Below are 16279 nucleotides of genomic sequence, written 5' to 3' on the forward strand. Positions count from 1 at the left end.
AACCAGGAAACAGTCTCTCCATTTAGTATAATGGCAGCCTTTGCTCCAGGTCTCTAGCCCACATCAACCAATCAGATGTTAGCAGACCAGTAACCTCCTGCTATGGACTAGTTGCTATGGGTTACTAGACCAACCTGCGTCTGTTGCTGTATATTCAGAATTGGCTGCGTGACAAGATTTAGAAAATAAACATACAAGTAAAACGCGCAATTTCATTGGTTGGTGCTGAGCGCAGGGAAACTAATGCTGCCATGTTGTGTTTGGCGCAGGTGAGAGTCACCAAAGAACAAGATCACATTCTGATTATGCCCAGAGGCCTCTCCTTCTCCGAGGCTTCAGCCTCCAACTTGGTAAGTAGCCTCCCCTCAGACTCCGGCCCTTGTATCTGCTGTCTGGCTCCGCCCCCACCCCTTGTATCTAACCCACCCTTACCCAGTGTATCTGCTGTCTGGCTCCGCCCCCACCCCTTGTATCTAACCCACCCTTACCCAGTGTATCTGCTGTCTGGCTCCGCCCCCCCCTTGTATCTAACCCACCCTTACCCAGTGTATCTGCTGTCTGGCTCCGCCCCCACCCCTTGTATCTAACCCACCCTTACCCAGTGTATCTGCTGTCTGGCTCTGCCCTGTTACGCCTGCCATTCTGACTCCTCCCCCTTACTGTCTCTGTGACCCGCCCACTCACTGTTGGCACTCACTGCTGCAGGTGAAGCTGAACATAATTGGGGAGGTGGTAGAACAGGGGAGCACAAACCTGCAGATTGACCCCTCTGGCTTCAGCCCACACGCTGCCATATACGCTACCCGGCCGGACGTACGCTGCGCCATCCACATCCACACGCCCGCCGCAGCCGCCGTGAGTACTGCCCTATCCGCCTCCATTTCTGTGGGGTAGTTCTGAATGATTTGCCCTGCTGGGGGAGTGTGGGTGGGGCTGTTGTTCCCCATGTTCAGTGGGGATATTTGAATGAATGTTTCACATTATGTAAACAAACCCCTCCCTCCCCCGGCTGCTGCCTGTGTCTCAGGCTTACGGGTAGGGAGGAGTCTGTTATAGGAGAGGAGGTTATCTGTGGCCTGGTAATTACATGTGTGTGTGTGTGTGTGTAATGTGTGTGTGTGTGTGTACACTGTATGTATGTGTGTGTGAGAGCTGTATATACACTATATGTATGTGTGTGAGCTGTATATACACTGGGCGCACGTATATGAGCTGTATATACACTGTGTGTGTATGAGCTGTATATACACTGAGCGCACGTATATGAGCTGTATATACACTGTGTGTGTGTATATGAGCTGTATATACACTGTGTGTATATGAGCTGTATATACACTGTGTGTGTGTGTATGAGCTGTATATACACTGTGTGTGTGTGTATATGAGCTGTATATACACTGTGTGTGTGTGTATATGAGCTGTATATACACTGGGCGCACGTATATGAGCTGTATATACACTGTGTGTGTATGAGCTGTATATACACTGGGCGCACGTATATGAGCTGTATATACACTGGGCGCACGTATATGAGCTGTATATACACTGTGTGTGTGTGTGTGTATATGAGCTGTATATACACTGGGCGCACGTATATGAGCTGTATATACACTGGGCGCACGTATATGAGCTGTATATACACTGTGTGTGTGTGTGTGTATATGAGCTGTATATACACTGTGTGTGTGTGTGTGTATATGAGCTGTATATACACTGTGTGTGTGTGTGTGTATATGAGCTGTATATACACTGTGTGTGTGTGTGTGTATATGAGCTGTATATACACTGTGTGTGTGTGTATATGAGCTGTATATACACTGTGTGTGTGTGTGTGTATATGAGCTGTATATACACTGTGTGTGTGTGTGTGTATATGAGCTGTATATACACTGTGTGTGTGTGTGTGTGTATATGAGCTGTATATACACTGTGTGTGTGTATATGAGCTGTATATACACTGGGCGCACATATATGAGCTGTATATACACTGGGCGCACGTATATGAGCTGTAGAGAGACCGGTTTCCGTAGGTGCCTGGGAGTTGTTTATTTACACAAATACACACACAGTGTAAAGTTTACACAACCAACCCACAATAAAGGAGAACTTAAGCCGCACCCAGACGGAAGCTTTTCTTACTGTCTAAATAGACTGAGAATCTCAGAACTTGCCATTCAGCGCCCCCTATGGTCTCAGCTTGGAATGTTCCTGAGAATCAGTGCCCATAGTACGTCCCGGGGCCCCTCTCGTGGGATCACTGGGCATTGGTGCTTTCTCTCCTGATTGTGGGTCTGTGCTTCTCCTCCCCAGGTCTCCTCTATGAAGTGCGGGATCCTCCCAATATCCCAGGAGGCCCTGCTGCTGGGGGACGTGGCCTATTACAATTACCAGGGGTCTCTGGATGAGCAGGAGGAGAGGATTGAGCTGCAGAAGGTGCTCGGAGCTAGTGCCAAGGTATCGTGCCCAGAGCGACTGGTTTAAAGGGGAACTACGCCTGTTTGCTGGAAGTCCATTTAGCCAGAAGGGGGGGTGTGCACTTCCTGATGGGTTTTTCCCTTTTCAGGTTCTTGTTCTGAGGAATCACGGAGTCCTGGCCCTGGGGGAGAGTCTGGAGGAAGCTTTTCATTACATATTCAACGTGCAACTGGCCTGTGAGGTGCAGGTATGTCAGCAGGGGGCACTCATCCAATGCAGCCCCCCGGCCCTTCTCTTTCTGCCTACTGATCTTACTCTTTGCCCCTACAGGTTCATGCGCTGGCCGGTGCCGGAGGGGTTAATAACCTGCTGTTACTGGATCTGGAGAAATTCAAACCCACCACTTACTGCGTTGCTGCGGCCGGAGGGGGCGGAGTTAACATGGAAGGGGATCACAAGTGGAAGGTCGGGGAGTTGGAGTTCGAGTCCCTCATGAGAATGCTGGATAATCTGGTGAGACTCTTGGGTGGCGTCATGGGCAAATCAGCCCTTCCTGGGGCAACTTAACCACCCCTAGTGAGAGCCAACTAGCGCCACCTGGTGCCTGGCAACCAGGCCCACCCATAATGTCTCAGAGTTGTAATGGAGCCCCCCGGGGATGGGTATGCCTGACCCTCACCTGTCAGTATTAAGGAGTTTGTGCTGGGGGAGGGGGGTACCACATAGGGCACTAGTGGGGGGGCCCCATATTCCATGGCGCAGTACCATATGTATCTATAGAGGGGTGTGTATATCCCCCATACAGACACAGGTAGGGCTGGCTCATTAGAGCACAGAGCAGGGGGTCTCCTCTGGGGGGCTATTCCTATTACTGCAGCACATTCACTTTTGTGTCACTTCCATTGTTTGTTTTCCTGCCTGTACCCGCGGCGCTGCCACTGCCAATACTGAGGTTTCAGGGGGATGCCCCTGGGCGGGCACCACACTCTGTAGCTGGGTACAAGGAAATAGAGTTAGGGGGACATAGTGCTACATCCTGTGTATAGGCCCCCAAGGGCCACAGATCCATTGCTCACCTGTACCTGTTGTCCCCCCACAGGGCTACCGCACTGGCTACGCCTACAGGCGCCCCCTGACACGGGAGAAGCCCCGGCACAAGAGCGACGTGGAGATCCCGGCCACCGTCACCGCCTTTACTTTCGATGAGGATCCCACAATGCAACAGTCCCCGCTGCGACTCCTCGCCCAGAAGCAGCAGAGGGAGAAGACTCGTTGGCTCAATTCCCCCAACACCTACATGAGGGTCCATGTCCCCGAGGCGTCCTTCAGCGGCGAGATGAGCCCCAGAACCAAGATCATGGTGAGATCTACGTACAGTGCGGGGGGCAATGTTACAGGGTGGAACCCACCTGCCAGGGGGCTTAGGGAGTGGGCATGTTACGGGGTGGCACCCACCTGCCAGGGAGCATAGGGAGTGGGCATGTTACAGGGCAGTACCCACACAGTTTAGCCTGACATCTTGCTCTTATGTTGCCCCCCAGTGGATGAAGGCCGAACAGCAGGATAAAACAAGCAGCGGATTCCCCATCAAAATCGAAGACCCCAATCAGTTTGTTCCAATGAACACCAACCCCACCCACGTCCTGCAGACAAGGAACAAGGTCCGTTGTTTCTAAACTCCTGTGCCCCCCCAAGTGCTGTGGAACCCAATACTGTCTGTGTGTGTGGCGGGGGGGGGAGGAAAGGGGGTATATATGGTACCATACTGTCTGTATGAGGGTGGGGTGCATATGGTACCATACTGTCTGTGTGTGGGGGTAGGATAGGGGGTGCATATGGTACCATACTGTCTGTGTGTGGGGGTAGGATAGGGGGTGCATATGGTACCATACTGTCTGTGTGGTGGGGGTAGGAAAGGGGGTGCATATGGTACCATACTGTCTGTGTGTGGGGGTAGGATAGGGGGTGCATATGGTACCATCTGTCTGTGTGTGGGGGTAGGAAAGGGGGTGCATATGGTACCATACTCTCTGGGGGGTAGGAAAGGGGGTGCATATGGTACCATACTGTCTGTGTGTGGGGGTAGGAAAGGGGGTGCATATGGTACCATACTCTCTGGGGGGTAGGGAAGGGGGGTGCATATGGTACCATACTCTCTGGGGGGTAGGAAAGGGGGTGCATATGGTACCCTACTCTCTGGGGGGTAGGGAAGGGGGTGCATATGGTAACCATACTGTCTGGGGGGGGTAGGAAAGGGGGTGCATATGGTACCATACTGTCTGGGGGGGGGGGGGGGTAGGAAAGGGGTGCATATGGTACCATACTGTCTGTGTGGGGGGGGGGTAGGAAAGGGGGTGCATATGGTACCATACTGTCTGTGTGGGGGGGTAGGATAGGGGGTGCATATGGTACCATACTGTCTGTGTGTGGGGGGTAGGAAAGGGGGTGCATATGGTACCATACTCTCTGGGGGTAGGAAAGGGGGTGCATATGGTACCATACTCTCTGGGGGGGTAGGGAAGGGGGTGCATATGGTACCATACTGTCTGGGGGGTAGGAAGGGGGTGCATATGGTACCATACTGTCTGGGGGGGGGGTAGGAAAGGGGGTGCATATGGTACCATACTGTCTGTGTGGGGGGGGGGGGGGGGTAGGGAAAGGGGGTGCATATGGTACCATACTGTCTGTGGGGGGTAGGAAAGGGGGTGCATATGGTACCATACTGTCTGTGGGGGTAGGAAAGGGGGTGCATATGGTACCATACTGTCTGTGGGTAGGAGGGGTGCTTGGTCCCTGGGGGGTAGGAAAGGGGGTGCATATGGTACCATACTCTCTGGGGGGTAGGAAAGGGGGTGCATATGGTACCATACTTCTTCTGGGGGGGTAGGGAAGGGGGTGCATATGGGTACCATACTGTCTGGGGGGGGGGTAGGAAAGGGGTGCATATGGTACCATACTGTCTGTGTGGGGGGGGGGGGTAGGAAAGGGGGGTGCATATGGTACCATACTGTCTGTGTGTGGGGGTAGGAAAGGGGGTGCATATGGTACCATACTCTCTGGGGGGTAGGAAAGGGGGTGCATATGGTACCATACTCTCTGGGGGGTAGGAAAGGGGGTGCATATGGTACCATACTCTCTGGGGGTAGGAAGGGGGTGCATATGGTACCATACTGTCTGTGTGTGGGGTAGGAAAGGGGGTGCATATGGTACCATACTGTCTGTGTTGTGGGGTAGGATAGGGGGTGCATATGGTACCATACTGTCTGTGTGGGGGGGGGGGGGTAGGAAAGGGGTGCATATGGTACCATACTGTCTGTGTGTGGGGGGGGGGGGGGGGGGGGAAAGGGGTGCATATGGTACCATACTGTCTGTGTGGGGGGGGGGGGGGTAGGAAAGGGGGTGCATATGGTACCATACTGTCTGTGTGGGGGGGGGGGTAGGAAGGGGTGCATATGGTACCATATGTCTGTGGGGGGGGGGTAGGAAAGGGGGTGATGGTACCATACTGTCTGTGTGTGGGGGGGGGGGTAGGAAAGGGGGTGCATATGGTACCATACTGTCTGTGTGGGGGGGGGGGGGGGGTAGGAAAGGGGGTGCATATGGTACCATACTCTCTGGGGGGTAGGAAAGGGGGTGCATATGGTACCATACTCTCTGGGGGGGTAGGAAAGGGGGTGCATATGGTACAATACTGTCTGGGGGGGTAGGAAAGGGGGTGCATATGGTACCATACTGTCTGTGGGGGTAGGAAAGGGGGTGCATATTGAAAGGGTTAAATCATGTAATCTCTGTTCGTAACACCTGTAGCACGAACTGTTAGGGTAAATCTCTGTAACTCTGTCTGTGCACCTGTAGCACTGTCCCTATAAGCAGTCACGGACCGGTCCGATTTAATCTGTGCGTCGGCGAAACATCTGATATCGTCTGCGCATGTGCGCTGATCAGGGAACTTGTAGAAACGATACAACCAGTATGTGTATTGCAAACAAGTACAAATTTATTTTGTTTTGATATTACTTTTATAGTAGATAGGTAAACACATCCCATTATGCTTACGTAGCATGGGTGGGCACATATGCCTTAAGGTGGCCATACACGCACCGATATTATCGTACGAAACCTCGTTTCGTACGATAATCGGTGCGTGTATGGCATGTCAGCGAGCCGACCGATATCGCAGGAAGCTGCTGAAATCAGTCGGCTCGCCGATCGGCCAAGTTAGAAAATTTTGATCGGGGGCCATAGAAGGCGCCTGACCAAAATTCTCCCTTCAGAGCTGAATCGGCAGAAGGAGGTAGAAATCCTATTGTTTCTACCTCCTTACCTGCCGATTCAGCCCTGAATGGTGTGTGGCGGATCTGACGATGTTTCGTGCGACCGATGGTCGTACGAAACATCGTGAGATCGCCACGTGTATGGCCAGCTTAACAGTTATTAGCAAATAACAGAAATTCATTAAAATGGCTACTGAAGCTTATTATGGTTTCTTAGCCTTGAAAATAAGCTGAGATACCCAAGGCCAGAGCAACTTGGACAAAGACAAGATAATGAGGATAATCATAACAATTGAAGTAACACATACACAGGCCTTCATGATTCAAAACAAAATTGTGTAAATTCAACATTAAGCAATTTAGCCCCTATCACAGCATTTAGTAATTTAATCCCTATCAATCCCCCTTTTTAGTCACAAAAGTGACTACATATGTGAAGCATGTATAAGCTTAAGTTGTTCAGACTGAGCTTGTGAAATCATTTTTTGAATACGTTTACGAAAAATACATGAGAGATATAAATTGAAAAATACAAGTAAAACAAACACAGTAATAACAGCAAGAAGCGGAAAAAAAAAAACTTTGAATAATAGCAGAACCTGTAGGAGACCAGCCAGTGAAGACATCATACCAATGGGGTTGCAGTTCATTCTGAATTTTAGAGCCCAGAGAGAGCAATTTGTTCTTGGTAGCAACAGTCTTAATAGCAGTGTCATGCAATTGGGTATCATGCTTACGATAAGCAGCAATCATGTTAGTGTAATGGATAATAAGTGATTGATGTACAGTATTGGGAATCTGATCCTACAGGTAAGGTAGGTGGGAAATACACAAAGGAACGATGGACAGTGGGGATAGGAGAAAAATAATAGGTATAATTATACCAACGTAAAAGGGTGACGTTAGTGAGGCAACCACTGAAAGGTAGTGAGGAATCTATAGCAGGAATTAATTTGAGTTGTTCTAGTTGAGAAATGGAAATCATCTTTTGTATGTGTTTGAAAAAGGTACATGACAAATACAAGTTGAACAAAAAATAAGCAAAACAAATATAGCTACAACAATGATAAACAGATAGAAGAAGCTTTGAACAATAGAATAGCCAATGTGTGACCAACCTGAGAATATATCATACCAATGATGCTGTAAATTGTCCTGTATTTGAAATCCTAGGGGTATTAACTTGTTCTAAGTTGCTACTGTTTTAAAGGAACAGTAACGCCAAAAATGAAAGTGTATTAAAGTATTTAAAATATAATGTACTATTACCCTGCACAGGTAAAGTTGTGTATTTGCTAAAGAACAGTACTATAGCTTATATAAATATGCTGCTCTGTAGCCATGGGGGCAGCCATTCAACCTGGAAAAAAGGAGAAAAGGCACAGGTTACATAGCAGATAACAGATAAGCTCTGTAGAATACAATAGTGTTTTATCTGTTATCTGCTATGTGCCTGTGCCTTTTCTCCTTTGAATGGCTGCCCCCATGCTACACAGCAGCTTTGTTTATATAAACTATAGTAGTCTTTGTACCAGTGCAGGGCAGTAGTACATTATATCATAATTATTTTTATACACTTTCATTTTTTGGTGTTACTGTTCCTTTAATAGCTGTGTCATACAGTTATTGGTCATGTGACAAGCGGCTATAGCATTAGTATTATCAGTGATTAAGGAACAGTACACTGATATAGGGATCTGATACTGATCTAAGGTAAAGCAGATGGGAAATACATGAATGACTTGTGAACAGAAGGAAATGGGAGAAAAATAGTAAGTACAATTGAAACATCGTAGCAGAGTGACATTTGGCAAAGCAGCCACTAAAAGATAGAGAAGAATCAACAGCATAAGCACCGACAGGAAAGTCTGTAGCTAGGCAAACATACTGTGGGACAACTGTAATCATTACAGAATAGTCAGATAAACATTCTAATGAATGTAGTACATTCAATTCTTTGTGTAAAAAATAAGGTTCAGCTGTGGTTTACTTGGTATTCAGCCTTGAGCATTTTAACCTTGATGGTATTGGCAAAAAGAAAAACAAAAAAACAGCTTGTCCAATAACAGGATGGCTAAGATTATTTAAGAAGGACAGAGACAAAAAGAGAAGAAAAAAAAAAACATATACAGATTTTTATACACATAGAATAACTATGTGTTAAGGTGTATCAAGATGGACACACTTGATGTTAAAAATAAACTATGTGCGGTTAGTGATAGGAGTATTATTAATAAAAACTAACGCAAGGTCTACAGGAAGAGAAAAATTAGTGACATAAGTCCAGGTATAAGTAGTGGACACAATGTTATTCAAAAAGGTTAAATCATAAACAACAGAAAAGTAAAGAATAATAAATCTGGAACCTTATAGATAGAGAAAGTTGCAGACATATTCCATATAGTACAGTGATTATTAGCAGAGCAAGTTAAATTATCTTTAAGTGTGAATAGTAATAGCATTGAACCAACCTCATTGCATTATCCTAATCCCATTAAAACCTTTAAACAAAGAAACTAATAAGGTAAGGTGATTAAACTTCATGTTTAACCCTAGATACTATAGATAAATTGGTTGTAGAAATAGAAAAAATGTCATTAATGGGAGGCTTATAACAGAGACTGAAAAGTTTCTGCAAATGAAGAAGAGTAGATGCAGTTAAGTAATATTCACAATGGGATAAATATCAAAAGGAAAATAAGAGGCTGCACCAAAGTGCATATTTTGTCTATTTCCTGTTCATTACAGATAGTTATCAGTTCTTGAGTTTCTCTCTGATCATCCTCCTGGTCATTCTGTCTGTCCTGATGTCTTGGGGCGGTGTTATCAGGCAAGAAGAGGTCATCTTTGGTAGTGTTATAATCTTTAGAAGGTACTGGTGGTGGTAGCAACTCGGGCAAGTTTCACTCTCGAAGCGTGAATCCACTGGTCACTGGAGTCTGTTAGAATGGAGGTTGGTGTGATGGCAATAACTGTGGCTTTGGGTCCAAATGGAAATCCCCCATTTCGATAACGATGCATCTGTAGAACAACAAGAGAGTCTTCAGGGCAGAAGGTATATGTAGGTTCCTGTGTGGGTAAACGAAAAGATAAAGAGACATCACCATAGTTGCCATTCAAAGTAATGATAAAGTTATGTACATATTCTTATTTGAATAGTTCTAAATCACTGGGAATAATAAGTGGACTTCTAACCCAAGGAGTTAATAGTTAATGGACCTGACTAAATGACTATATCAGGGAGTTGCACAACTGCGTATTCTGCCTGGTACTCGTGATCTGAGGTCCTGGTACAAGAACTCTCAACGAAAATGTTAATAGTATTCTCTAAGGGATATCCTATAAATCCCTTCTTGGTGTAGTACTATTATGAATTTCAGTAACACACAGAGCTTGTAATAATGGATTGCTATCAGGATTAGAAGAATTTAATAATGCATTGAAAACTGCTGCGTGACCTTGTGTTGTAGAAGCATATTCAATAGTTAAAATTTTGCGTGCCAAGCAAGATGTCTCCACTAAGGCATTGGGAAGTCTTATGTTGGGTGGTAATGTTTTATAGCAAATGTGTGACTTGGTGTGAAGTATGCAAGATAGTATTGTGACCATTCGTGACTGACTATGACATTTCTACAGCCATAGCACTAGCTGCTAAAGCTTTGAGACATGCCGGCATCCCCTGTACCGGAACAAGCATTACTTTGGAAAAATGGGCTACCGGACGCAAATTGCCTCCAGACTCCTGAGCACAGACTGCAGTCATGGTTTTACAGGTGTCCTTAACATACAAAAGAAAAGGTTTACAATAATTTGGTAGTCCCAAAGCAGGGGCCCGAACCAGAGATTTATTAAGCTGATAAAACACATTTTGCATAGCTGGTGACCATACAATTAACACATATTGATCTTTCCTTGTGCACTGCCCAAGAATATTGTATTAGTATTCAACAGACTCAGCCCCCATCTGAGTTTTGTGTTTAGCAATTTTGTGACCTTCAAGTGCAAGGTGTTGTAAAAAACAAACCATGTGAGCAACATTAGCAGCCTGATTAGGGCTACACAACAGTAGGTCATTGACGTACTGAAGCAGGACGGAACCATGGCTAGGAGTCCATGACTTCAAGGAATTTTGGAGCATCAGGGAATGGCCACTGATGAAATCCAACAACCCCAGGGATGACGGGTCTAGGTATATTAGGCCCCATCAAAAATAAAAGCCAATAGTAACTGTGTCTCAAGGTCAACTGGGACCGAGGAAAAAAAACATTACTTTAAATCAAAACTGTGAATACAAACACATCACAGGGTATAGATGTAAGTAGAACTGTCACATCAGGAATAATGAACACAATAAGTGTAATTAAAGTGTTAATGGCCCTTAGGTCTTGGATTAAACAATATTCAGACCCCTTTTTTTTTTTTTTTTTTTATTTTAGGCACTGGGTTGACTGGTGTGTTGTAAGGGGAGAACAATCAGGCGTGACTTGCCTTGCTGTAGGAAGGAGTTAACAAGGGGACAAATACCATTTACTGATAGGATACTGTTTGAGATAACAGGGTGAGAATGCGGGTGTATAGAAGCTTTGTATGGTGTACAGTCAACTAGTTACGTTTGAAATCTACTGATATCCCGTTTCTCTTTCTTTGTACTCTCAAACATGCTGCTTCTTTCTCTAACACTTTCTTATCTTTCTTATAAAAATAGCAGTGAGGCTAGGCCATTCAGAAATTAACTAAAACAAGTTTATAACTTTAATTGTGCCATATGTCCTCTAACATTCTCTGAAACCTTTTGTTTACAGGCTAAAGCAACTGCCATAGACCATCAGTCCATAATCTTTCCATTTCTACATGCATTGACCCTGATACATACATACATACAGGATAGATAAGGCAGGCACCAGGATTTTTCTAGGATCTAGAGCATTTATTAAAATGTTCCTAAAATCTGAAGGAGTTAGGGGTTTCATAATTAATGAATCTCCTACAGTGAGAAAGGGCATAGCTTTGTTAGGCTGTGTATTAAAGGAGTTGTACTAGAACTACGTAACCCCATTTTTCTATCTAATTGCTACCTCTTGGCCTAGTAAGATGTTTGTAAACACACAGAAAAGCTCTTTTAGGCAGAGCCCTCTTCACCTCTTGTATCGGTTATTGATTGCTTTATAAATAAATGTTAACAATAATAATAATAATATAAAAGGATATAAGTTATCTTTGCACGGATGTAAGTGTTCCTTCCAGGGCTGGGGTCTTTTTGCAGTGGGAGGTGTAGTTCCAAACAGATTCCTTTAGCATCACTTAGTCCTCGGGCTGCAGTTCCCTCAGTGAAGATGGGATCTGTTACAAAAGAGAACACCTGGCCATGCACTTTAGTTAGTTCATAAGTTAATTGAGATACAAAATTATTTTTTTTATTATATTAGACAAGTACAATAATCATTGGGAAACAAACAATCCCAAACGGGATTAATAAGGTACATAAGTAGATCAATACAACGAGTAATTCAAACAATTTTACAAGTGACTATGGATGAAAAGGTAATGGCAGAAAAACATGGATTATTGTGATACAATTGGATAAGATTAATACTACATTAAACAATTCTTATTGATACAATTAAACAGGCTAGTAGAGTTTGGAAATATTCATGGAACTATGGATAGTAAGGAAATGAGTCCAAATGAGAACTATCATTGGGAGAAAGGGTATGCATGAGGAATCTCCATTTAGATAAGAATCTTGTGCGGGTTTTTGTATTACTAAATTTGAAAGCAATGGCTTCATTTGTACAGAGAATTTGTAAAATAATCCTCTTTGCTGCTGCCAAAATAATGTTCAGGTAATTTATGGAGTAGGAAATGTTCCCAAATTTAGGCTGAATTAGGCGAGACACTTGTATAATGTCTTCTGAAAAATTTAATAAGGCAGATTTTGGAGTCAGATTATGTTTAAAGTCCAATATAGATTTTAAATGGCTCTCAATGACTTGCCAAAAACTTTTAATATGAGGGCAATCCCAAAGTAGATGAATAATGTTTGGAAGCGGTGTATTACATTTGGGATAATTTTTTAAGGAAAAATTTTTTTTTTTTTTTTTTTTGCAATCAAAGTTAAAACCTTTATAGGCTAGATGGATTAGTCTAAAGTTTTGCTCCCTCCAGATTTCTGTATGGATGAGTTTATCAAAACGCTTTATGCAATTTGTTAAGGTTTCTGGGGAAATTTCTGTATGTAGATAGATGGACCATTTTTTTTAGAGATACAAAATTAGTTAAAGCATCAGAGTGTAATTGTAACTGTTGGGGAGACAAACATTCAGTGCTGCGGGGTATGTTGGCGCTTTATAAATAAATGTTAATAATAATAATAATAGTAACACCTTAATCTGGGAACCGACCCAAACAAAATTTTAAAGAAAAACAGTTTACAATTTCTTTCTTTCCTTTTTATCTGATATTCCTTCCCCTCTCTGACTGCCATCAGCTCACATACTGAGATCCCTTCCTCCACCTTACTATTGGTTTGATCCCTGGAACCCAGTAGAAAGAGATATCCAGGGTCCTAAATTTCTAACTCATTTTTACTCATCTTATTCACACTCTAACATCCCTTCTGTAATACCAAAGAAAAGTTCAAATACACAATTTTGACACAACATAGCTCTCCCGCACACTGTACTAGGTTAACCCATCAAAGCTATGACACCCCACACACACACAATCGCAGTGACTATCCCCTTTCCAACATGTCGACCTCTCAGCTGGAATGTAACCATTAACCCCTCTTATCCCTGCACATAAGAATCCTCCTGCTACTGAACATCATAGACACAACCTTAGACTGTTAACAGAGACCAATTATAGGGAGGCAAAAGAAAACATAGAAAAACAGAACATCAGGCAATATATACCATGTGCAGGTTCCGTTAAAATGAGCTGCAATTCTAAGGAACCTGTCTTTGCTGGCTGCCAAGAAGCCACTGGAGAATTACAGACTAATTCACAATAGGATATGGGGATGACACGGCAAAGAAACTAAAACCTAGGTTCCTATCGTGTCCCGGAGGTGATCAGTCTCCGTCCCATTCCGTGTCAACTGTCTGGAATTCTCATATTTGGCTTAAAGGCAGACAAAACCTGCAGTCTCACATTGGGCTCAAATTGTTAAAGACATAATCAGTCCTCACGGTATTTATTCCTGTCCAAATTAGTTCAACAAAGCGTGTGGGTGCGCACCGATAGAATCATACTGACACCAGGTTCAGTATTCCTTGCAAGTTTATCACGAATGAGTAATAGTAATTTCTTAGCATTATTATTTCCTTTATTTTCAATTTCATTTAATGAAAATTAATTGCAACAATTCCAAAAAAGCAAACAGGCTGTACTGGGATTAAGGTCCCTACAAAACCCTAGCTCAGTCAGAGGTATTCCTTAATGTTGTAATAAATTTTAGATGACCAGTTTAAAAATATAAGTGTTACGATATTAAAAACATTTACTTTTAAAGAAAATAACAAAGATACAACACAGACAAACAGTAATTCATCCAACAGGACCTTTAATTTTCTCTCGCGATCAAATCTTAATACCATAAATTTCCAAAATTGAAAATATAAACACATTTGGCAAAGCAAAGTCATTAGGGCTGAACTGAGATCAAGGTCCCAACAAGACCCACAATGACTTGCGATCACTCTTAATACCAGGTGTGCTTATATGAGCAGATACATAAAATACAGTTACAGGTACATATAACAAAGACAGGACAACACAGGAATACACATGCAGAGACGAATCAGTCAGTAAATAATGTTTCCCACACACGTCCTGAGAATCCCTAATTCTCTTATTATCTCTGTATCTCTGTCTCAACACGTAAGAGACTGTAGACTGCTAACTGAACCCTTTTTAGATTGGCTTGTAGAGAAGAGCCAGGGGTAAGACGAAAACTGTCAAATTTAGACATAAATTCTTACTTACCACTGGATTTTCCCCGTCGCCAATCCCACTTCCTGACACCAGAACTGAAAGGGTTAAATCCTGTAATCTCTGTTCGTAACACCTGTAGCACGAACTGTTAGGGTAAATCTCTGTAACTCTGTCTGTGCACCTGTAGCACTGTCCCTATAAGCAGTCACGGACCGGTCCGATTTAATCTGTGCGTCGGCGAAACATCTGATATCGTCTGCGCATGTGCGCTGATCAGGGAACTTGTACAAACGATACAACCAGTATGTGTATTGCAAACAAGTACAAATTTATTTTGTTTTGATATTACTTTTATAGTAGATAGGTAAACACATCCCATTATGCTTACGTAGCATGGGTGGGCACATATGCCTTACAGTTATTAGCAAATAACAGAAATTCATTAAAATGGCTACTGAAGCTTATTACGGTTTCTTAGCCTTGAAAATAAGCTGAGATACCCAAGGCCAGAGCAACTTGGACAAAGACAAGATAATGAGGATAATCATAACAATTGAAGTAACACATTCACAGGCCTTCATGATTCAAAACAAAATTGTGTTAATTCAACATTAAGCAATTTAGCCCCTATCACAGCATTTAGTAATTTAATCCCTATCACATATGGTACCATACTGTCTGTGTGGGGGGGGGGGGGTAGGAAAGGGGGTGCATATGGTACCATACTGTCTGTGTGGGGGGGGGGTAGGAAAGGGGGTGCATATGGTACCATACTGTCTGTGTGGGGAGGGTAGGAAAGGGGGTGCATATGGTACCATACTGTCTGTGTGGGGGGGGGGGGGTAGGAAAGGGGGTGCATATGGTACCATACTGTCTGTGTGGGGGGGGTAGGAAAGGGGGTGCATATGGTACCATACTGTCTGTGTGGGGAGGGTAGGAAAGGGGGTGCATATGGTACCATACTGTCCTGTGTGGGGGGGGGGGTAGGAAAGGGGGTGCATATGGTACCATACTGTCTGTGTGTGGGGGTAGGATAGGGGGTGCATATGGTACCATACTGTCCTGTGTGGGGGGGGTAGGAAAGGGGGTGCATATGGTACCATACCGTCTGTGTGTGGGGGTAGGATAGGGGGTGCATATGGTACCATACTGTCTGTGTGTGGGGGTAGGATAGGGGGTGCATATGGTACCATACTGTCTGTGTGTGGGGGTAGGAAAGGGGGTGCATATGGTACCATACTGTCTGTGTGGGGAGGGTAGGAAAGGGGGTGCATATGGTACCATACCGTCTGTGTGTGGGGGTAGGATAGGGGGTGCATATGGTACCAATACTGTCTGTGTGTGGGGGTAGGAAAGGGGGTGCATATGGTACCATACTCTCTGGGGGGTAGGAAAGGGGGTGCATATGGTACCATACTGTCTGTGTGTGGGGGTAGGAAAGGGGGTGCATATGGTACCATACTCTCTGGGGGGTAGGGAAGGGGGTGCATATGGTACCATACTCTCTGGGGGGTAGGGAAGGGGGTGCATATGGTACCATACTGTCTGGGGGGGGTAGGAAAGGGGGTGCATATGGTACCATACTGTCTGGGGGGGGGGGGGGGGTAGGAAAGGGGGTGCATATGGTACCATACTGTCTGTGTGGGGGGGGGGGT

General features: G+C 44.6%; 1 protein-coding gene across 4 annotated transcripts in view; it reads left to right on the forward strand.

Annotated features, from left to right (window-relative positions):
- add3 (adducin 3) overlaps nucleotides 1-16279 on the forward strand; it is a 59791-nt gene that overhangs the window by 34869 nt on the left and 8643 nt on the right. For all 4 annotated transcript variants that reach the window (XM_031905005.1, XM_031905003.1, NM_001006857.2 and 1 more), the window contains 7 exon segments: nucleotides 270-350; nucleotides 706-855; nucleotides 2311-2454; nucleotides 2564-2662; nucleotides 2746-2928; nucleotides 3515-3775; nucleotides 3957-4076. In XM_031905005.1, coding sequence (XP_031760865.1) covers nucleotides 270-350; nucleotides 706-855; nucleotides 2311-2454; nucleotides 2564-2662; nucleotides 2746-2928; nucleotides 3515-3775; nucleotides 3957-4076 — 1038 coding nt within the window.

The sequence above is a fragment of the Xenopus tropicalis genome, chromosome 7 (genome assembly GCF_000004195.4).
Source record: "Xenopus tropicalis strain Nigerian chromosome 7, UCB_Xtro_10.0, whole genome shotgun sequence".
In the NCBI taxonomy this organism is placed as follows: domain Eukaryota; kingdom Metazoa; phylum Chordata; class Amphibia; order Anura; family Pipidae; genus Xenopus; species Xenopus tropicalis.